Here is a 23,069-nt window from a genome sequence, read left to right on the forward strand (position 1 = left end):
AACGTGTTCTGGCAACAACTGGCAGAAAACTTTAGTGCTTGTGTCTTACCCAAGGCTTTGCCACCCTGGACTGAGAGCCATATTGTCTGTATAAAAACGGTCCTCTTTTAAAGTCTTTTTCACATAGTTTTGGGAAGTTAATGTTGAAAAGTTCAGTAGAACCATAAGATGCGTTGCGTCAGTTTTTACGTCTTTATACTAGAATAATAATTTGTAAAATGCAAATTATTCCAGTTTGCACTTTTTGTTTAAAACTACATCTAAATCCACACTGTCACGACTTTGTTTAAATGCACAAATGCTCTCAGAAAACTCAGTAGGATTCTGCTGCCATCTAGTGGCAAGAATTAAATTGATATAATCAAGAATTGTTTTGTAACATCAGCAAATTTTAATAGGAAATTAACAGTACAAGGTGAAATAAGATCATTAAAAGTACAAAATGAAATATCATTAAAAGTACAAAATGAAATAACAGCTAAGTTGACTTTTAGATGACAGTGAGAGGGACACTTATGATGCAAGCGTATAGTAAAGCTTATTTGAATATAAACATAACAGATATAGGAAGCACAGCACAGCTAAGGACAGTCATTGTAAAACGTCATCCCTCTCCGCGAGACAGTTATATGGATGCTCTGTAAAATTCACTGCTCCATGTGTTGAACTTGATAGTTTTCAGTGTGTTGCGGAGCTCCTGTAGAGTATAATTTCTGACCTTCTTTCTGTTCTCTGGTGTGTATGTGTTAGATGTTGGTTTAGATTGCTCCTTAACTTCTTCTTTCCTTTCAAACAAGTTGCTCAAACTCTCAACTTCAGCACAGTTACTATAGTCAGTATCTATGCGATATTTTTTTCCTGGAGCCGGGCTCAAGCCGAAGAGATTTCCTCATGCTATGCAAGGCTGCATTTCAGACCCAGACTTGATGCTATATGCTCTTCATGTGACGTCTTTTGGTAGTTTGATGGTTCCATCAAAATAATCCTTCATCGTCTTCTCAGGATAGTAGGTCATCACTGCATCAGCTACATATCCATCCCAGTATGAGCTCAAACAGGAGGCAGCGATCACAATTCTGCCAGCATTGGGACCAGTGGTGGACATAGAAACTCCGTAGTGCTTCACTGAATCTATGTTGTTTGCATAGAGGAGAACAACACTTTTTTTTTTTTTTTTTTAGGAGCATTTGTCATCAACTCACAGGTTATTTCTTGCAGTCTCGTTCTTATTGCATCTTCATTCTCTCGTCCCTCCAGGTAAACCACCTAAGATGAAACAAAAATAATGAAAAGCAAAAGCTAAATTTCGAAGCCAACATCATACTTTCCATTACACACAGGCAGCCACTTTACTGATTGGCTGAATTTTGTGTAAAATGTCAATTCATGTCATTTTTGTTCTACTTCACAATTATTCACTAGTGGGTGTCGGTCTGTGCCATTAACGTTTGTGGTCGTAAGATCACAAAATGGGAAAAAGTTTAGGGGTGTGAAATCTTTGGCTAGACTTTACCAAATAAAAATATCTCACCATGTCCAGCAGACATGAAATGGGACTCCGTCTAGGTAGCTGAGAGGAATAATGTTTGAAAGGCTCCGGATGGTCTTTCATTAAGCAATCAAGTCCTCATCATCATCCAAAAGTTCTCTGGGAGAAAATGCTGGTCTATTAATCTCCCCCAAAAAGAAGATGCTATGAAGAATCTAGAAAGTAAAAACATACACAAAGAGATGTTTTTCTACAAGCATAAGAACCATGAAGTGAATGAAAATGTGAAGCATTATATTAGAATCATACACACCTCATCCACCAATTCAGAAGTGTCTTCTGGAGTCATCTCCATCATTTTACTAATAAGTAGGAAAGCATTTCTTCTGAAAACCTCACTGTCGTCCAGAAAATCTTCTCTAAATTAATAATAAAAAGAACATATTTAAGGAAAATTAAACATCAGACATCAACATAATCTTTTATGCTCAGTAGCCTGTAGATATGAAACATAATACATTATAAAAGTGCACATTTATTGATGATTACTATGATTAGAAATGTATTAAAGCCTGCAAAGATATATTATAGATAAACCTAAAGGTAATGACAAAGATAACATACAAATTGCCACTCACCATAGCTTCCAGGTAAATGAAACTGACAGAAACACTAAGCGCGTCCCCTTGACTCAACTAACTTGGTTTCCTTTGTGTGATAGAGGGTGACACGGGAGTGGATTTTCTCTCCTATCCCAACCCGCTCCCACAGAAAAATGTCTTGTCCAATTCCAGGCCAGCATTAAAAAAAAAAAAATCCTGTCCCATCCCACTCCTGGTAAATTGACTCCCACTCCCATCCCGCTCCCATTTAGAACGACTCACACTCCTGTGCCACTCCCATTTTTGTTTTCTTCATTTAGTCTTTTGTAAATTTCTCCAAAGTACCAGTTAGGTCCCTGTTTTTAGCTGTAGTAAAAGCCAGTTAACATAAAAAGAATAATAATGAAGAAATAATAAAATATCAAACAAGGAAACAGACCATGCCTATCTTAGCTGAATAAACAAAATGTACCTAGTTGTATTTTACTCATTTATGAAGTGACTGTTTCCTGTTTGTTGACATTACTTTTATGTTTCAAGTTGCTGAAACAAAAGAAAAATGCACCTAGTAAGAGAACTGTACTTGTTGAACAAAAGAGCAAAAAGGCATTACCTTCATAAATTAGAAACTGTACCTCAATGGTTCACAGCCCTGGTCCTCAGGGACCCCTTCTCTGCAAGTTTTAGATGTGTGTCTGCTCCAGAACACCTGATTCAAATTCTGACATGACCTCCTATACAGGCATCAAGAATGGAGGGTCAAACTGGACAAAATGAATACAATAAAATCATCATTCAATAAATAAATGTTGTTAATGTTCCATAAGTGAAATAAATGTAACATGAAAGAAATGTAACATTAAATGTGCCATTAAATTAAAGGTACCATGTATTTATTTAATACATCATTAAAAACAATAAATGTACCATTGTATCATAAAATGGACTACAATAATACTGCACGAAACCACATCTGTGACACTTTGTTTGCTTATTGCTGCTGCATGATGTGTACTTTTTTTTGTACGCCATTAGTGTTTTTGTTTTTATCGTGATTTGAAAGGTTCTTCTTATCCTAAGCATTTTATCGCATTGTTTACTGCGTGTTAACTTGCATATGACAAATAAACCATACCAATGACATATTAGTGCTGTTTGTTTTATGAGCAGTTTGTCATCTGTGCTGCTGTTTCAAAAATGTTGAACGCAAAAGTATTGCGTGGGGACGCAAAAAAAAAAAAATCCCCCATGTCCCTTCTCGGGCTCCGTACCTTTCCCCTCAACTGTGGCAAAGGCTCTTAAATCCTTAGTGCACATGCAGCAATTTTGTTGGTCAGATGAGACTTGACACATGTTGGTACTTTTGGTTTGATGAATGAAGAAATGCAGGACTGATTTAATCCAGAATCTGTTTTACAAGTGTCCCTTAATCACTGGTGAACTTGATTACAACTAAACACGTTTTACAAGCAGCAGACTGCGTGTTAAAACCGCTACATTCAACTCTCTTGAAGTTCGGTAATATTTGCGACTTTCCTGTCAGCTCTATGAGTTTAATAGATAAGACCTTACTTCTGACTTTACGTTGCTAATCCAATTTTACCACGTCCAGTTCTCCACCTGCGTTTTTTCTCTCCTTTCTGAACGCAGGTGGAAAATATCGATCAGAAGCACTGTTGGCTTGTGGGTAGTGTAGTTCGTTTGACTCGCATTATAGTTTAGGCTTCTTGGAAAAAAACTACACAATGGCGGCGTCGATTCAAGTTTTTTTTCTTAAAGTTTATAACAAAGTCTCAGTTTTACATTTCCAAAGACAATTGATCCTAGTTTATTTTCCCTCCTATTGGTTAGCTCCCGCTCCCGTCTGCTCCCGTTCACGTTTTATCCTGTACCGTCCCTATCACGTGATCTTTACTGATGCTGTCTCCCGTCCCCCGTGGGACTCCCGAAAAAATGTCAGCCTCTAGTGTGTGACTCAAACTGTGATCGTACACCCAACCCATATTTAGCAAGAACCACGAAAGCTTTAGCACAGCAGAAAGTATGTAGTCAAAGTTGCAGGTGTGGCTGCTGGAGGACACTGTGAACACTTTTTCCTCACTCTTCTGTTTTCTCCTGCTGCTCCACATTTATGCTTTATTTGCAATTATTGTAGCCATTACCTTTGAGTTCCCATGTTTTTTTCTCTCAGTAGAAAGGACTCTTTGTTCTTTGGTTGTGTGTCCTTTCATAAATGGTTCGGTGTCTTCATATTGACTCTACATTGCAATGCCAATGCTTGGGGTCACAGAAGGATGTGAGGTGTCTTAAACAGGATGATATACAGGAAACTATGCTGTGAAAGTCGGCTCCTCCTCCCAGAAGTAGATTCAGATATTTTAAATAGCAGAAGGTATCTGGAGCAGCAGAATAATGACGGCATTTACTGATCTGGAAGGCGATCTGGTTGCATTAAAATAAAATAAGAAAATAATTGGACTCATCTTTGATTTGAACAACTGTTAATATTATGAATCAATGTTCACACAACTAATACCAATGAAGCAGAAGCACATTAAATAAAAAATCTGGGACAATAATGCAGACCAGTAATGTCGAGGAACATTATGCTGGGAAAGGAAACTAAAGAAAGATTGATGACAAGTTCCAACATTTTAAGATTAGATTTTAATAACAAGATAATTTGTTAAAATGTTAAGTAATGTTATGGAAATTTTTGTGCCTTGCTTGATTTGCTCTTTGATTCTCTACAGGAACTGACAAAAGTATTAGAACCCCTCAGTGTTGTTCCATTCTTCTCTTATTTAGTCTTAGAGTAATGGTTTCTCAGCCTTCTGCTTGCAGCTGTGAGATAATATGTACGCCACACTATTAAGATTATGTCTAGGACAACAGGTCTCATGAGAGTCACCTTGAAAACTGTTGTCACTTATAGGAGAACTTTTACTTTGTCTGGTCAGAATGATTTGGCAGCACTACTGAGTGCATCTCCAATGCTGTAAAATCCTCTCTTGCAAGATTAAAATAAAGCTGATTCTGAGTGACAATCATCGGTCTCTGGATGCAAATTTTTCTACAACAGTAATTTACAGTGTGCATTTTAACTGGAAAGGCTAATTGTCAACCTCTCATATGATGCTATATTACAGTTTTTCAACATCAGCGTTAATCTGCGATTCATTTTATTTAAACAGGTTAACAGCATGGTTACATTACTAAAAACAATAAAAAAAATTTATTTACATAAAAACCTCTTAAACTCATTCAGTGTAAAGTTTGTAGTTGATTCAACGTATCGGGAGCTGAAAACCAGAATGATTTTGTAATGGAAATTCTTTTATTAAGTGTTCCAAAGTGTATGACCTTTAGGTTACCTCACTCCTCAGAACATCTGTGTTAGAGGAGGAAGCTGTAAAGCCATTATCAGAAGTTTAATGGTTAAAACCCATCATTTAGGGTGATGCCTCAGGAAGAGCTGATGGTTTGTTCCTAGATAACTTTGTCACCTCTGAACCCGAGGAGGGTCCAGGGCCATAAAACACAGACTCTTTGAAGTTGAGATAACACTGTCATGTTTGGTATAAATACTGTTTGTAAATGTTGATCGGGGCTCTGCTTCACTGACTAACCTCAGTGTCAGGGTCTTCAAACGCTTAATGCCTTTAAATAAAACTTATAAAGACAAAGTCCGGATTTTCTCATGTTGTGAGTCAACTTCTCTCACACTTTGATAAGAAAATTCCACAACAATTTTAGCGTCACGAACAGGATCTAACGTGCCAGAGGAATCCGCGGGAGGGGACACGGACGCCTGGCCAGCCTGGAGACTAAGTTGTCCTCAGTCCACCTCCATTTTACGGAGGGCAGTCCTCATGCCCGTCTGCGGTTTCTGGCCGATTGGATCCGAACTATTTGTCTACAAATATATCTGGGTGAGAAGTTGCTCTGTATGATATAATGTATATTATTTTTTATTACACATTAACCTTCATCTCCTAATTAATTAATTAGGTTCCGGAGTTGCGAGAGGGAGGACATCAGCTGAGGGCCCAGTTACCCTGTTAGGAAAACAGGGAGGTTCTTATTGGTAACAATAAGATAAAGCAAAACACAGGGTTTTGCGGGTGGTTTTTTGCAATTTTCTACACCGCATAAAGGAGAAAAGCCAGACGGCAGACGTGCCGCTGAACGGGTAAAAAGGAAATGGGTTCCGGAACCTCAAAGGCATCAGGGGTGTCTCCTTCTCCAGACTCTGCGATTTATTAAAATAATGAAAGAAAAAAGGTGGGGATGATTGTGTTAAATGTGCTTTAATTTGGGAGGATAAGTTTGGTTTTCCACAAGGTGGAAGTTTGAGTGTAAATCAGTTGAATAAAATAAAACGGTTGATGGATGGTGATTGGGAGAAAATAAAAAAAATTTAAAAAATGGATTAAAAAACAAGATTTAGATCAGAGAGAAATATGGGTAAAGTGTTGGAATGAATGGATTACGGAGGCTATGCGTAAGGAAAGAAAGTCCGAATTGAAACAGATGGCAGGGGGAAGCAGGTATGACAATGCTGGTCGTGCCGTTGATGACCCCATGTTTCCACCCCCATATAGACCTAGTGATGCTTCACCCTCCTGTCTATATCCATCATTACAGACGGAGTTGCAGGCCCTCCAGATGGCAGACCTCGATCTAGACTCCCGTCCTCCTCCAGCAGCGGGCCAACCAGCAAATCTGCCCGCAAGTCAGCCAAGACAACTCGCCAGTCCGCTTCAGCATCAGCCCGTGAGTCAACCCACACATCCACCCGCAGTGCAGGCTGACCTCACCGAGCACAGCGGCCCCAGCGGAGCGGAAGGTGTGATCATGCACCAGCCTACAGATGAGCAGCGACAGGGATCATCAAAGGACCAGAAAATACCTTTCCTCTCCTCTCCTGTTAGCTTCATGAGTTTACATGGCTACGAAGTGGAAGACAACGAGAAGATAAAAAAGAGGGAGTAAGTTAAACAATGTCCTGATGAGACTGTCGCTGATTTTCTTTACCAGATGGAAGAAGCGTTCAATAAACATTCAGGTATGGAACGTCCTGCTGACTTTACTGTTTTGGGCCCCTGGGAAAAGATGCTGGGTGGATATATTATGGAAGGACTTCTCCCTGAGATCGCACCACAAACTAAGATTCTTTATGTTGGTTGGAGACACGGGATGCGTATTGAGGAGCTGAAAAGACATGCTTTACACAGCAATGATGTCATCAACAACAGGAAGAAGAAAAAGTGGACAAAAGAGAGACTGATTTGCATGACGCTGCCTTGACCCTGTACTGCAGTACAAATCAACATGGTTCTTTTCCACGAGGACGAGGCCGGGGACGCCGGGGTAGAGGTCGGGGAAGGGGACAGTGGTCCCGCTCCGATGCTTGCCATAACTGTGGAAAGTTGTGACACTGGAGGAATGAATGTCCTGAGAAACTGCAGCGGCCTGACGGGGGGAGGACGGGACCCTGGATCTGGCTGCCACTTGCATTGAGGAGGGGTCTCTTAAGGAGCGTCAGATTTCACAAACACACACACAGTTGCATGATGATACTGATTCACATAGATTGCTTACAGAGGCCATATTACTTAGAAGGTGCCTCCGTAGTTTTACCAGGCACATATCTCCATACACAGAACCCTGTTTTTAAAAGAATGTCTGTTTTCTATGATGGTGATGGATGAAGAAATTTCTTTGTTGTAGATTCAGGAGCGACACACTCTGTTTTATCAGCTAAATGTATCAAAGAGCAGCCAAAACTTAGTGGTCGATATGTTCATTCTGTCTCTGCTTTGGGTGAAACAGTTAGGGAAAGTTTTTCTGTTCCTCTAAAGTGTTGCACTAATGGGTAGAGACCTCATTAAAACAGGCTTAGTTTTAATGCAGATGGTCTTCATACAGTCTCTGACACAGTACTTACAGTGAGGTGCAGTTTTTGTCCGCAAGTGCTAACTGACGCTTGTGGAAGGTACAAATTCATTGTTTTTCACAGCAGCGGCTGGGATGAGGTTATATTAGGTTTTTCTTCCCTCTTCTGATTCATGCAGCGTGTTGATTTACACTGTACCTTATATCAGATCCTGACAAAAACTATGAAAGGCTTGGTTCTGCAGGTTCTTTATTCTCCCTTTGGGGTCGGAAAGGAAACCAAATCAGTTCTGCAATAATATTAAAACACTTGTTGTTTTCTGAGATATCACCAGCTAAAACTTTTAAAACTTTTGAGAGTAATTGGTTTTGTTAAACACATTTTCCTTGGCAAAACAAACCTTTAATGAGAAAAATTGGGTTATTTTTGAAGGTAAGAAAGATTCTGATTGGACAGTGGTACCACACAAAATTAAACTAATCTCATGTTTCCTAAAAGACTCTGCATAGAAAAGGTCTTCAGAACTGTGGAGTTATTTCCCGCCACAGTACCAAATATTTTAAGCATGCTTTTTTTTTTATTTTAAAACAGATCTGTGTTTTTGTTTTGTTCTTGTTTTTTTTTTTTTAGCATAATGTTTGTCTGAAGCTTCTTATGAACTGGGTTAGGAACAAATATGATCTGAGGTAAATTAGGAGCTGTGAACTAATAATTTTAAATCTGATTATTGTGCAAGCAGAAATAATACAATAACAGGTCTGGGAATATTTAGCCAATCCTTCAATCTCGGCAGAAAGTTAACATCATTGTTCAATGCAGTAGTACTCAACCTGTGGTTCCTGGACTCCTGAAGCCCGTGAGCCATAGATTTTGGGTCCATAAAATTATAATACTTAATTAAAGGTGGAGTGATTACCTATTAAAACAGATCTAAGCCAATGAGGGTTTTCCAGTCATTTGGTGGTTTTGAAATGCAATAATACTCAAAATTTCTACTCTGGGGAACACAGATTGGGGTTGAAGAGTTTTGTTTTGGAACCAAGGTTAGGATTTTTATAACGAGATAAAGACAAGTAAAATCCTTCATTTTAGGAAAAAAGAAAAAAAAGACAAAAGAAATAAAGGCCCTCTTAACAGTAAGAGGATGGTCGGCTCAAACTCCAGTCTCCTTGTTTGATTTCTTAGGGTTTAAAGATTGAAAAGAATACATAGGAGTACAAAGGTACACAAGGTAATTTCAGATTACTGAGAGATAAAATATTGGAACATTTATCAGTATTTGGATTGTAAAAGAGGGGTTCTAGTGATAAGTTTCTCCCCAACTCTCAAAATTTAAGTAGCCAGGCATGGCACTGATGGTGTAGGGGCGAAAGCACGCGACCATATGCAGAGGCTATAGTCCCCGAAGCGGCTGTCCCGGGTTCAAGTCCCGGACCTGTTGACATTTGCTGAATGTCTCCCCCTCTCTCTACCCCTCTTTCCTGTCTGCCTACTGTCAAAAAATAAATAAATAAGAATAAAGGCCACTAGTGTCGAAACAATATCTCAATAAAATTTAAATAGCCCAAATTAAAGAAAATGATGTTTGTTCTCCTTTTGAAACACTATGTGGGAAAAAGTCCAGTTTGGAGTCAAACTTCTTATTTTAATTTCTGATTAAGTCAAACACTGCAGTTTTTGTTTTGTTTGGGTATACCATAAAATGTCAACACCGGCTTAAAATACTTCTTTGCATTTAACCTGAGCAGATAAATTCTGGAATACAGCTGCGATCAAATTGAGCCAAACAAAAAGAGAATTATAACAATAACTCTCAGGATTGTAGTTATTATTATTACAGAGTTATAGTACAAAGAATTGGCAAAAGGTTTCAGCATCAGTAAATTTGGATTCATGTTAATGAAAACTGTTGCTGTGCTTCTAAATAGTTTGAGATCTCTTTGGACTATGTGCACTCATCTTAGAAAGGATCCTGAAGATTGTCATAACAAAATTGATTTTATTCTGTTCCTAAATCCCAGCACTGTCTATAATGTAGTATTTTGAATTTAACAGGAGAGAATTTCACAACACATTTAGTCCAGTTTAAAACAGACTGAATATATTAATACAATGAGCACAGCAGATGCTCTGACTGACAGAATGAACTGAAACTTTGCACTATTTTTATACATTGGAAAGTTTTAATTCTCCTTCCTGTTCATATGTGTCAGTCTCCATCTACAGTTCACAGAAATAGACATTAAACAGTTAGAATAAGATGCTTCCTGCTTGTTGAGCACAACATCATTTCAGATACACACTGTGACAGAGCAAAAATGCATTAAAATGGCCTTTTTGATGAACTTGAACAATGCAAATGATTTAGATTCATGACAGTGCAGGAACAGGCAGTAAAATGGGGTTCTGTTGAGTTTGTATAATGATGAATATGATACATTTGGACAATGTTTTCTTGAAATACACCATCTGTAAAGGCAAGACAGTCATTAGGATTCTAACTCTGACATTCAGCTGTCTGAACCCTCCTGGGTATTTTACTTTATTTTTGCATAATTTTAGTTGTGTTGTTGCAAATGGTATCGAGTTTTGCTAACTGGTGTATTTTGAGGTGAATTTAATATTTTAACAATTTTACTCTACCAATCTTTTTGCGCCATTGACAGCCATTCAAAATGACCTTTCTGAAGACACAACCATTTCAATTTGATTTATGTTCCTAAATCTTTTCATTCTCTGGTATTTAAATCCCCTCAAAATTTGGTATTTACTGTTTTTTGCCAGATGAAGACATTTTCCATATATATAACAATTTGGAGTAGGGATGGAAAAAGAAAAATAGAAAAAAAAAAAAAACACATTTTGCATTTTTTCCCCAATGACTTAAAAAAAAAAAAAAAAAAACCCATATAAACAAAGTTTTGACCCTCCCAGGTTTGGATAATACCACCCCCATCCCACAGTAAAAAAAACCAGACAAACTCCACCAAGTCACCAGTTTACTGAAGAGAGATAAAACCAAACAAAAAATAAAAAATGTGAAGAAATGGGTAAACCCCAAAAACGTTAGGTACATGCAAAATAAAAAATAGGTTGATCATATCTGTTAATTCTTCCTGACAGATTATGTATTATAGCTCCCTTCGGGATTTAAAAAAGCATACGATTTTGTTGTTAGAGGATGAATTAATTTATTTTAGAACTGGAACCTACATAAAATTCCGTGTTAGGATATCCTATTTTTGTGATTTTAGATTTTCCAGGAATGTTGCCTTATTTGTTACCACCAGATTTTTATGCTTTTGATCAAACGCCTTCCCCACATCTCCCTTCTTGACCTTTGCCCAGTCCTCCTCAGTCTGCAAAAAACAGAAAATAAACAAAAAGAGAAACAGAGACTGTAAACAAACCAGCTTCTACATCAAGAATCAGTGGCACATTCTTAGAAAACATCTCCTCACCATGTCGATGTCGTCAAAGGCCTGTCCATTGTAGTAGCTCTCTTTTGATGGATACACAATTTCTCCATTTTCAAGCTGCAGCAGGCTTGGAGCCACCACATGTAGCTCCTCTCCATCGTAAGCGTACAGCCTTCTGTCCTCACAGGTCATCAGTACGAGCTCATCGGAGGGACATGACGTACCTTCCACTACACCTAAAACCTCCATGTTTACCATCTCAGGTAGGTAATACATCCCCCAACCATTCACCTCATCAAGTTTATCTCTGTAAATGGTGTCTTCAAGAGTTGCTATCTTCAGCATGGATCCAGGTGGGTTCTTTAAGGATAAAGGTTGGTGTCTGTTGTCATCAACAAACTTTGATACCTTTGTCAGGTATTTACGGTCTGCAGCATAGATGGAAAAGATGTGGAAATGTGGATAAATGAATGAAGAAGGTTAAAAGCAGTACAACCAAGAAGTAAATCATTTCTAGTAAAGATTTGGTCAACCTTCTGCTGTCAAGCACTCTTGTAAATTGAGTATCTTGGGTGCTTTTGGCACACTGGAAAATAGAAAACAAGGCAAAATAATTACAACATAAGAAGCAGTGGCAGAGTTTATGTGAAGCTGCAAACTATTAACAGGCATAACATTCATAACAAAGATCAGGCTGCAAAAACAGTCTGTTTACTGAAACTAAACATCAGAGCCAACCAGAGGTACCCGCAAACTAAGCAGCTGTTTTGGGTCTCCATACCAGCAGAACGCCCTCAGGACTTGAGTTTTCACAAAACCTAGATTTACAAATATATATTATTTATATCTAGCTTTTATATAAATGGAGACATTTTGATAGATAGTTTCCATCACCTCAACCTGCACTAGCTTCTGGTCACCAGAAACTAAACAATTTTCTGAAACAAACATTTTCAAACATATTAAAAAAGGGTCTGGGTTGATTCGCCCCGTCTCAATCCCATGCCCTAATGTCATAGCCCCGCATTACCACTTCGTACATCGCCACCATTATTTCACACCTGTGAAATAATTTTCATATACCACGCCTCACACGTGCTTATTATATAAATTATTCAGCATTTTTCAGCTATTTAGGCTAAAAACACGTGTTTTTACTGTAAATCGCAGGTTAAATGTGAAGGTTTAGACAGGCAAAATGAAACCGCATGATATATTGAATCAGAGTGTGAAATCTCCACCAGGCAGGTAAAAATTCACACATGATTGATACAAAACATCCTACGGCAGATGGTACCAAAACGCTAAAGGTACGAATTTACCAATAGCTGATAAAAATGCATACTTTTTACCAAGTGCTGTCAATAAATAAATCACATGAGGTGACTTGACGGTAAAATGATACATTAGGTGCTATTATGCTATTAATGTAATTTACTATGTGCTGATTCTTCTACTTGTTAAGCACAAAAACTGATTATGTTGCACACTGAATTCACAAACATTTAAACATTGACAACATTAGAGAGATATTAGTTAAGCTGTGGTACACGATGGTAGCTACAAAACCCCTAAATCAAACTGGGTTAGTGCCTCTACAAAGTTGGTCAGACTCTAAACAGCACAGGTAGCATTAACTTAAACCAAACTAAGACATTTTTTTCCCGTAGATACCTCCTGTTGAATGTAGCCACCGCCATTCTCACGTTTTGTCACCTAAAGAACAAACACAAAAATATAAAGTTAAATATTCGCTTTCTTTACATAGTTTTACCTGAAGTCATGGTTTGAGTGTTTCAAAATAATCCCAAAAATATCCGACAGTTATAGATTAACAATATATTAAAGTACACAATATAGGCCTGCTGTAGGCGTACACTTTATCTTGTTACTAGAATACAAACATTAAGTTGTTAAAATTATGTTTGTTAACATTCTTAAAAGATCATCAAAGACAAGAAATTTCGAAGCACATCGGGTTTCTTGTATTAGTCCCAATGGTGTTCTTTCAATGCTTCAGGTATCCTTTGTTTTCTAACTTACAATGTTATCTGTATAGACAACTTGTAGTAGTTGCTGTTTTATTGTTAGGGAGATTGTAACTAGCTCGAAAACGAAATTAACATCAATGTGACAAGGAAAACGGTTTTCCTTAAGATCAAGAACCACGACAGCTACAGTTAAGCTAACATTGTTTCAGTACCTACCAGAGGTTACAGTATTTCCCCTTTAACACGCAGTTCATTCTCTGTAGAATAAGAAGAGATTCAGCTTCAGCCGTAAACTCTCACGGCTCGACCACAACCCTGCAGTTACGTTCTTTTTCTTCTTCTTGTTTTCTTCTTCTTCTTTTTGAGATTTTTTGGCGGGTGGCATCAAACGTTTAGATGCATTATCGCCATCTACTGTGCTGGAGTGTGGGCCAGAGTATCTTACTGAGCTATTTTATGTTCTCGCAAATAATCCCGTTTGTCTTAAAAACCTTATAAATACTCTATTTATCATTTCATGTTTAGCTAGTACTGTATTCACTTTTAATGCTTCCACACCATACTTCCTTAATTCTTGCTTTAATTTTTCTCTATTCACCCTATATTTTTCACAGTGAATTACAACATGCTCTACTGTTTCCAAATCCATTCCACAATCACATCTGCCTGTTGGATGTTTACCCAACATATGTAAAGTTTTATTTAATCGTGTATGTCCTAATCGCAATTTTGTTATGACTGCCTGTTCTTTCCGATATTATCCCATTACTTCCATTTTACCTACCGATTTTTGTATTTGAAACAGATGTCGCCCTTTGGTTCCCTCCTCCCAAAGCCGCTGCCATTCTGATTTTACTTTGTTCTTAATAACAGATTTTATTTCAGATTTACTTTATGCAATTTCCATAATTCTATCTTGACTTAAAGACTGTTTGGCTAAACAATCTGCAACTTCATAACCTTCTATTTCTTTATGAGCAGGAATCCACATGAACTTAACTATTAAATGAAATTGTATAAGTCTAAATAAAATTTCATATACTAAATCTATACGGCTTTTGGATGAGAAACCCATAATCGACATCAAGGAGGACAGTAAATCTGAGCAGATAAGAACTCTTTCTATTCTGTTTTGTTCTACCCATTGTAACGCCATCAGAATTGCAATCATTTCAACTGTAAAGACAGCTAAATGATCTGATGTTCTTTGTTTTAATGATACGTTTAATTCAGGCATAAAATATGCAAATACTGTTTTACCTGAATCTGAATCCTTAGAACCATCTATATATTGCAAGAAATTATCTGTATGTGTTCTCAATTCTATGATGTACTACATCTATCCAATTCCTCTTATCCTTATAAATCTGCATTTCTTTATGGATATCTAGATCAACATTAATGCTAGGAAACAACCAATAAGGTGTAACTGAATATGGCACAGCTGTGCTGCATCTCTTCCCTTGTAATCCCATTTCCTTGCCACATTTGTTTGCTGCCCAAGCAAAACAGTCTACTTTTGCCTTTCCACTTTCCCAGCACAGCTGTAAAGTTTTAACTGTTGGATGTCTTTCTGCCTTGTGTCCTTGCAAATTTGCCCAATAATTCCTCATAACTTGTTTATACCTTAGATGCAAAGGGAGCTCTCCCATTTCCAACTGTACAGCCAAATTTGGAGGAGTTCTCGTAGCCCCACAGCATAATCTTATCGCTTGATTCTGAATTATCTCTAATTTAAGAATCATTGTTTTTGCAGCCTGTTTATATACTACAGATCCATAATCTAATATTGATCTTATCAGAACGATATATATCGTTTTTAGAACAGTTTTATCTGCCCCCCAATTTGATCCTGTTAAGCACCTCATTATATTCACAATTTTCTTACATTTTCCCTCAATATATCTTATATGGTCACCCCATAAAAGTTTTGAGTCAAATAATAGTCCAAGAAATCTAAAGTTACTTACTTTTTCTATTTTTTCTCCATACATTTTTAAATCAATTTGTTCAACTTTCTTTCTACTAAATACAACTGTTTTAGTCTTATCTACTGAGAATTTTACCCCCCAAGTATAAGCCCAATTCTCAACAGATTTAATAGCATTTTGTATTTTTTCATACACTGTTACATTTTTTCCCCTTCTCCATAAAGCCCCATCATCAGCGAATAATGATTGTATAATGTCCTGATCAACTCCGGAAAACATATCATTAACCATAATCGAAAATAATAAAGGACTTATAATACTGCCCTGTGGAGTTCCATTTTCTACTCTATATTTATCTGATCTTGCTATGCACATCTGTATCTGAATAACTCTATCTAATAAAAATGTTTTAATCCAATTGTAGGCTCTTCCTGTTATTCCCATTTTATGTAGTTTTATGAGTAATCCATCCTTCCATACCATATCATACGCTTTTTCAATATCAAAAAATACTGCTACCACTTCCTTATTAACTTGGGCTTTTCTAATATCTGATTCCAAACAGACAATAGGGTCCATTGTACCTCTTCCTTTTCTAAACCCACTTTGATATGCTGACAGTAATCCTCTACTTTCTACATAATTTGTAATCCTTTCAGTTATCATTCTCTCCATAATCTTACCTAAACATGATGTTAGTGCAATGAGCCTATAACTTGAAGGTTTTGTTGGGTCCTTTCCTGGTTTGATAATAGGAATAAAAATTGCCTCCTTCCAATTACTAGGTAGCCTTCCTTCTTCCCATATTTTATTAAACAAGCCTAAAAGTTTATCTTCGATTTTGTTTCCTAAGTGCTTTAACATAATATTCTTGTATTATATTTTTTGGCGGTTGGCAAATATCTTCTGCAGTTACGTTGTTACGTTACGTCTTATTTGACGTTCAACCACTCCCAGCTCTGCTGCCTTCAAGTACTTTCCTCTTGCTGGGAAACTGGAAAACACAGAAAACCGCCACGTTTTCTGCACTATGATTGCTGTTTATATGTTGTTAAAAGAATGGTGTCGTCTTTTTTTCTCGAGTTATAGATCTACAATCATTGTTTCATCGTCTTTCGTTTCTGCGCTTTAATTTTCCCTTTTTTATTATGTGAACGCCATTTAACATGACGCAGCTGATTACAGGTCCTTCTCAAAATATTAGCATATTGTGATAAAGTTCATTATTCTCCATAATGTCATGATGAAAATTTAACATTCATATATTTTAGATTCATTGCACACTAACTGAAATATTTCAGGTCTTTTATTGTCTTAATACGGATGATTTTGGCATACAGCTCATGAAAACCCAAAATTCCTATCTCACAAAATTAGCATATTTCATCCGACCAATAAAAGAAAAGTGTTTTTAATACAAAAAACGTCAACCTTCAAATAATCATGTACAGTTATGCACTCAATACTTGGTCGGGAATCCTGTGGCAGAAATGACTGCTTCAATGCGGCGTGACATGGAGGCAATCAGCCTGTGGCACTGCTGAGGTCTTATGGAGGCCCAGGATGCTTCGATAGCGGCCTTTAGCTCATCCAGAGTGTTGGGTCTTGAGTCTCTCAACGTTCTCTTCACAATATCCCACAGATTCTCTATGGGGTTCAGGTCAGGAGAGTTGGCAGGCCAATTGAGCACAGTGATACCATGGTCAGTAAACCATTTACCAGTGGTTTTGGCACTGTGAGCAGGTGCCAGGTCGTGATGAAAAATGAAATCTTCATCTCCATAAAGCTTTTCAGCCGATGGAAGCATGAAGTGCTCCAAAATCTCCTGATAGCTAGCTGCATTGACCCTGCCCTTGATAAAACACAGTGGACCAACACCAGCAGCTGACACAGCACCCCAGACCATCACTGACTGTGGGTACTTGACACTGGACTTCTGGCATTTTGGCATTTCCTTCTCCCCAGTCTTCCTCCAGACTCTGGCACCTTGATTTCCGAATGACATGCAGAATTTGCTTTCATCCGAAAAAAGTACTTTGGACCACTGAGCAACAGTCCAGTGCTGCTTCTCTGTAGCCCAGGTCAGGCGCTTCTGCCGCTGTTTCTGGTTCAAAAGTGGCTTGACCTGGGGAATGCGGCACCTGTAGCCCATTTCCTGCACACACCTGTGCACGGTGGCTCTGGATGTTTCTACTCCAGACTCAGTCCACTGCTTCCGCAGGTCCCCCAAGGTCTGGAATCGCCCCTTCTCCACAATCTTCCTCAGGGTCCGGTCACCTCTTCTCGTTGTGCAGCGTTTTCTGCCACACTTTTTCCTTCCCACAGACTTCCCACTGAGGTGCCTTGATACAGCACTCTGGGAACAGCCTATTCGTTCAGAAATGTCTTTCTGTGTCTTACCCTCTTGCTTGAGGGTGTCAATAGTGGCCTTCTGGACAGCAGTCAGGTCGGCAGTCTTACCCATGATTGGGGTTTTGAGTGATGAACCAGGCTGGGAGTTTTAAAGGCCTCAGGAATCTTTTGCAGGTGTTTAGAGTTAACTCGTTGATTCAGATGATTAGGTTCATAGCTCGTTTAGAGACCCTTTTAATGATATGCTAATTTTGTGAGATAGGAATTTTGGGTTTTCATGAGCTGTATGCCAAAATCATCCGTATTAAGACAATAAAAGACCTGAAATATTTCAGTTAGTGTGCAATGAATCTAAAAAATATGAATGTTAAATTTTCATCATGACATTATGGAAAATAATGAACTTTATCACAATATGCTAATATTTTGAGAAGGACCTGTACTTTGCCCATCTGATCTACTGGAAGCTCTTTCCGTTCTTGATGTGGGATTCATACACATCGACAAACTTAATAGCCTTATATAGCGAGAATAACAAGAACAGAGGTTTAGAGAAAAGAAAAGTTTAGAACTAGTAAATGATTGTTGTTCAACAGAAAGGAAAATTTTAAAAGTAATGAAAATGAGATTTTGTTTTTAAGAAGTTTAACATCAAACATTCATACAGGATTATTAAGAGCTGCATACATGTAGTCAAAAGTGAATGGAACATATACAATTACTAAGCACATATTGCACAAAAACAAAAACTCTGTTAGAAATAATAAAATTATTATAGCTATTTCGGATTATCAAACTGGTCTGCAAGCTCCGCCAACAAATTAAAGGAATCAAACAGTTACAGCTGCCATTAGCCTGTCGAGCTGTGTTTAACTGATGTTTTTCATAGTATTACTCTGGTATCATTGTCAAGCTTCTGTTACCAGCATGGTTCTTGTACGAATGCTTCCTCCCTACTGTGCCCCCACCCTTTACACAATATTCACACACTCTTTACAATAGCCCATAAAGCACGAATCAGTTCATTTGTCTCATAATATGGACCAATAACTTACCAGGACCATTGGGAACTAAAACAATTTCGATCTGTTTGGTTAGTAGGTCTTGTGCCCAAATTCCCCCATTGACTGGACATGCAAGTAAGTAATAGAAAACTTGTTCTGGCAACAACTGGCAGAAAACTTTAGTGCTTGTGTCTTACCCAAGGCTTTGCCACCCTGGACTGAGAGCCATATTGTCTGTATAAAAACGGTCCTCTTTTAAAGTCCTTTTCGCATAGTTTTGGGAAGTTAATGTTGAAAAGTTCAGTAGAACCATAAGATGCATTGGGTCAGTTTTTACATCTTTATACTAGAATAATAATTTGTAAAATGCAAATTATTCCAGTTTGCACTTTTTGTTTAAAACTACATCTAAATCCACACTGTCACGACTTTGTTTAAATGCACAAATGCTCTCAGAAGCCCAGAGGAAAGTCTGTCCAGTTTATTGTAAAACAATGATACTGAATGTTCAGGAGATCTTGATCCAGCAACTTGCTGGGGAAACAGGTCAGCAGAGTCACTAGGGGACAGAGGTAGAGGTGAGCAGAGAGAAATAATGCAGGGAAGAGTGATGAGGGAAATGGAGGAGGCTTACTGGTAGGAGTGAAAGGTGAACACCAGGGAGAGGGAGTGGGAATCCATGGAGAGAGATCCATATGGTAGTTTGTTGCTGAGGAAGTAAATAGGAGTTTTTGTGAATTTGTTTATGTTTGCCTTCCTTCATGAAACAAGACCGTCTGACATCCTGGAGAAACTAACCAGGTTTTAAAAGATCCTGTTTGCAGGATAATTTCACTCAGTAGGATTCTGCTGCCATCTAGTGGCAAGTCTGTTTACCTTTTGTCACCAGAAAAAAACAAGTATTTGTCTAATAAATATTAGCAAGAATGAAACTGAAATAATCAAGAATGTTTTGTAACATCAGCAAATTTTAATAGGAAATTAACAGTACAAGGTGAAATAAGATCATTAAAAGTACAAAATGAAATAACAGCTAAGTTGACTTTTAGATGACAGTGAGAGGGACACTTATGATGCAAGCGTATAGTAAAGCTTATTTGAATATAAACATAAAAACAGATATAGGAAGCACAGCACAGCTAAGGACAGTCATTGTAAAACGTCATCCCTCTCTGCGAGACAGTTATATGGATGCTCTGTAAAATTCACTGCTCCATGTGTTGAACTTGATAGTTTTCAGTGTGTTGCGGAGCTCCTGTAGAGTATAATTTCTGACCTTCTTTCTGTTCTCTGGTGTGTATGTGTTAGATGTTGGTTTAGATTGCTCCTTAACTTCTTTTTCCTTTTCAAACAAGTTGCTCAGACTCTCAACTTCAGCACAGTTACCGTAGGGCCATTCTTTCTGACAAGTTGTGTGCAAGCCAAAGAGATTTCCACATGATTTGCAAGGCTCCATTTCAGACCCAGACTTGATGCTATATGCTCTGCATGTGACGTCTTTTGGTAGTTTGATGGTTCCATCAAAATAATCCTTCATCGTCTTCTCAGGATAGTAGGTCATCACTGCATCAGCTACATATTCATCCCAGTATGAGCTCAAACAGGAGGCAGCGATCACAATTCTGCCAGCATTGGGACCAGTGGTGGACATAGAAACTCCATACTGTTTGCTTGATTTGTTGGACTCAGATACGCAGATGGTGGAGGAGACCAGAAAACCTGGTTTCAGAATTATGACCAGATCCCTCAAAGTTTGTATTATCTGGTTTTCATTTTCAGGACCAGTCTGCAGGACAATCTGGAAGCAATTGTAAGAATCCATGGACTGAGTACATTTACACTAGTACAGTTGTATTTACAACCTGAAAAATATATAATAATACAGCACAATAATGTAATATAATCTTCCCCAGCATATCCCGTCTCAATACCTCTCTTACAGATATAACAGTACATAAACACACAGAACTGGTCAAAAGTTTACATACACTCACCACAAGCATGAATAACATTTATTTGGGGGATTGAATTATTATAAAGCATTGTTTTCAAGGTTGAGTGATAATATAATATTTGCCTATCATTTGTTGTAAATCAACAAGCTGTTTCACCACTCTTGACAAAATGTTTGGTATTTTATAGTCCAGTAGGGTTGAGGTCAGGCCATCCCCAAAGCTGTATGTTATCCTGCCTGATCTATTCTAAAACCAGCGTTTGTCACGATCATTATACGTCTCTGTTTTGGTCTTCATCTGTGTTTACTTTCTGAACATTCCTGGACAGATACACCTGCTTCAAAATGGGCCTCTCTAAGATCAGCTGGAATTTGCACTTGCCCACCTCTAGAAACCAGATGCCCTCTGAAGAAAACGTTTACGGTCAGAGGAGACAAAGATTGAGCTATTTGGCCACAAAGACAAGATGTGTTTGGATGAGTCATGGTGAGGTTTTATCAGCTGTCAAACATGGTGGTGGCAGCATCATGCTGAGGGTGTGTTTGCTGCCAGAGGTACTGCTACACTGCACAATTTAGATGGAATTAAAAAGGACAAATAAATACCTTAGATTTTTTTACTTAAACTTGAATCATAAGCTAAAGGGTTGAATTTCTGTGCTGGAATCTAGTTAATATTAACTTTATGATTATTAACATTATGTTGGATTCGCTCGTGGTTGATTACTATCGAGTAAATAATATGTAATACAGTTAAATCATATGTTATTAACATCTAAGGCAAACTAATATCTTACCATGTCCAGTACACAGGAGAATGGACTCCGCCTGGGAAGCTGAGTCTCATAGCACTCAAAGGGTCTGCTGTATTTGTCCTTTAATTGAATGAACATGTCCTCATCAGGGATAATTTCCTTTGGAGAGAATGGCACTTTGTTGATTGTTCCCAGAAAGAAGATGCTGTGAAGTATCTGTTGAAGTAAAAAAAAATACCCTCCCTACATCAACAATGTTACTTCCCTAAACCAATGCGACGGATTTAGTCTTCAGCTGTTACCTACCTCATCCACTAAGTGTTTACTTCCGACAGTCTTATTGCACCAATCAACCATCTTCTCAATAATCTTGAAGGCATTTGTTCTGAAACCTTGTTGTTTTATCAGATATAGTTCTTCTCTAAAGTGAAACAGAAAGTTGTATATTTTGACGATCGTGAACGCGTCATGACTCAGACGTTTTCATTGGGATCAGGACACTCACCTGGTCAGCTCCATATCCTGGGTGAATCAAAACAGAGCAAAGAATGCGAGATAAGTTCATGTTTAACTCCCATGTGAAAAAATGAACGTAACAGGCAGTGGCTGAAAGCTGCTACTCACCATGGCTGCAGTCTAAGGAAACAGAAAGCAAAGAGAGAAGCTTTCCCGTAAACGCCACGCCTAAAGTACAGTACTGCACTGTAGTCAAGCCAGCCACGGGGTTTTGTAGGCCGCGGTGAAGTTAGTTTGAAGTTGGATATTCAAGTTCCGCCGATTCAGCGGCGTCAGTCTCCTGTTTCGGCAGGTGTTGAGCCGTAAAGTGATGGTAGCTGCGTGAAGCTGACACCCCACCCACTTGAAAAATTCCAGCAAATAGACAGAATGGTTAGTGCTTCGTTTGTGCAGGTTTGTGCCGTTAAAATTTTTGTTTGTGCTGTTTTGGTTTCTGAGATATTAAAGATTATTTTTTAGGTCATCCAGAGGTCACCATCCCCTCATTTTACTCCGAATTGAACCGGAGTGGGCTCATTTTTTAGTGCTTCGTTTGTGCAGGTTTGTGCCGTTAAAATTTTTGTTTGTGCTGTTTTGGTTTATGAGATATTAAAGAATATATTTTTTTAGGTCATCCAGAGGTCACCATCCCCCCATTTTGCTCCAAATTGAACCGGAGTGGTCTACCTTTTTAATGCTGTTTGTGCCGCTTTTATGTACAAGCTATATAATTTTCTTTCAGGTGATCACTGACGACTTAAATCGATGACGTCTATGGCCTGCGCTGAACATCATCCCCACCAAGCAAGCAGTTATTAATTTCGTGTTTTTCTTTCATCATGCAAGTTAAATTGTGTTTTTATCCGATGTTGTAAAATGTATGCCTTGTTATAGTGTTTTGCACTTTATTCCTTAATAAAGATTATGAAACTTTTTTGGTCTCAAAGAAATTTGCTTTAAATATGTCTACTAAGTCACCAATACCTTTATCTTTCTACACAGTAATTCAATATTATCCTCTCACAAATGGGAAAAATCCACCAGCTGCAGCTACACATTCCATGCCCAAAACCTGACATGGTCTGCGACCACTATGATGTAATGTTTATAATTTCAATAACTGTTCTGTTATAACAGTATTTTTTAAAGGTGGTTTTAATAATCTAATTCAGCTCGTG

General features: G+C 38.0%; 1 protein-coding gene and 1 long non-coding RNA gene across 4 annotated transcripts; both read right to left on the reverse strand.

The window, feature by feature from the left end:
• Positions 1–368: 368 nt before the first annotated feature.
• On the reverse strand, positions 369–22,284 carry LOC124879781. 3 transcript variants are annotated; one of them, XM_047384508.1, is made up of 6 exons: positions 22,021–22,280; positions 21,902–21,918; positions 21,703–21,817; positions 21,439–21,612; positions 19,998–20,485; positions 369–752 (listed from the first exon to the last, which is right to left on the reverse strand). In XM_047384508.1, exons 1-6 carry the CDS (start codon positions 22,021–22,023, stop codon positions 626–628), a joined length of 924 nt encoding a protein of 307 aa, XP_047240464.1. In that variant the 5' UTR covers positions 22,024–22,280; the 3' UTR covers positions 369–625. The 3 variants fall into 3 exon arrangements, with proteins under 3 accessions (XP_047240464.1, XP_047240465.1, XP_047240463.1); XM_047384509.1 differs by lacking the exons at positions 369–752; positions 19,998–20,485 and adding exons at positions 19,154–19,246; positions 19,322–19,396 and having other exon boundaries at positions 22,021–22,284; XM_047384507.1 differs by lacking the exon at positions 369–752 and having other exon boundaries at positions 19,636–20,485.
• LOC124879782 lies at positions 1,181–2,328 on the reverse strand. Its single transcript, XR_007041121.1, has 3 exons — positions 2,128–2,328; positions 1,803–1,908; positions 1,181–1,704 (listed from the first exon to the last, which is right to left on the reverse strand). It is a non-coding gene; the product is annotated as an uncharacterized LOC124879782 (long non-coding RNA).
• Positions 22,285–23,069: the final 785 nt, after the last annotated feature.

The sequence above is a fragment of the Girardinichthys multiradiatus genome, chromosome 13, assembly GCF_021462225.1.
Source record: "Girardinichthys multiradiatus isolate DD_20200921_A chromosome 13, DD_fGirMul_XY1, whole genome shotgun sequence".
Classification (NCBI taxonomy): Eukaryota; Metazoa; Chordata; class Actinopteri; order Cyprinodontiformes; family Goodeidae; genus Girardinichthys; species Girardinichthys multiradiatus.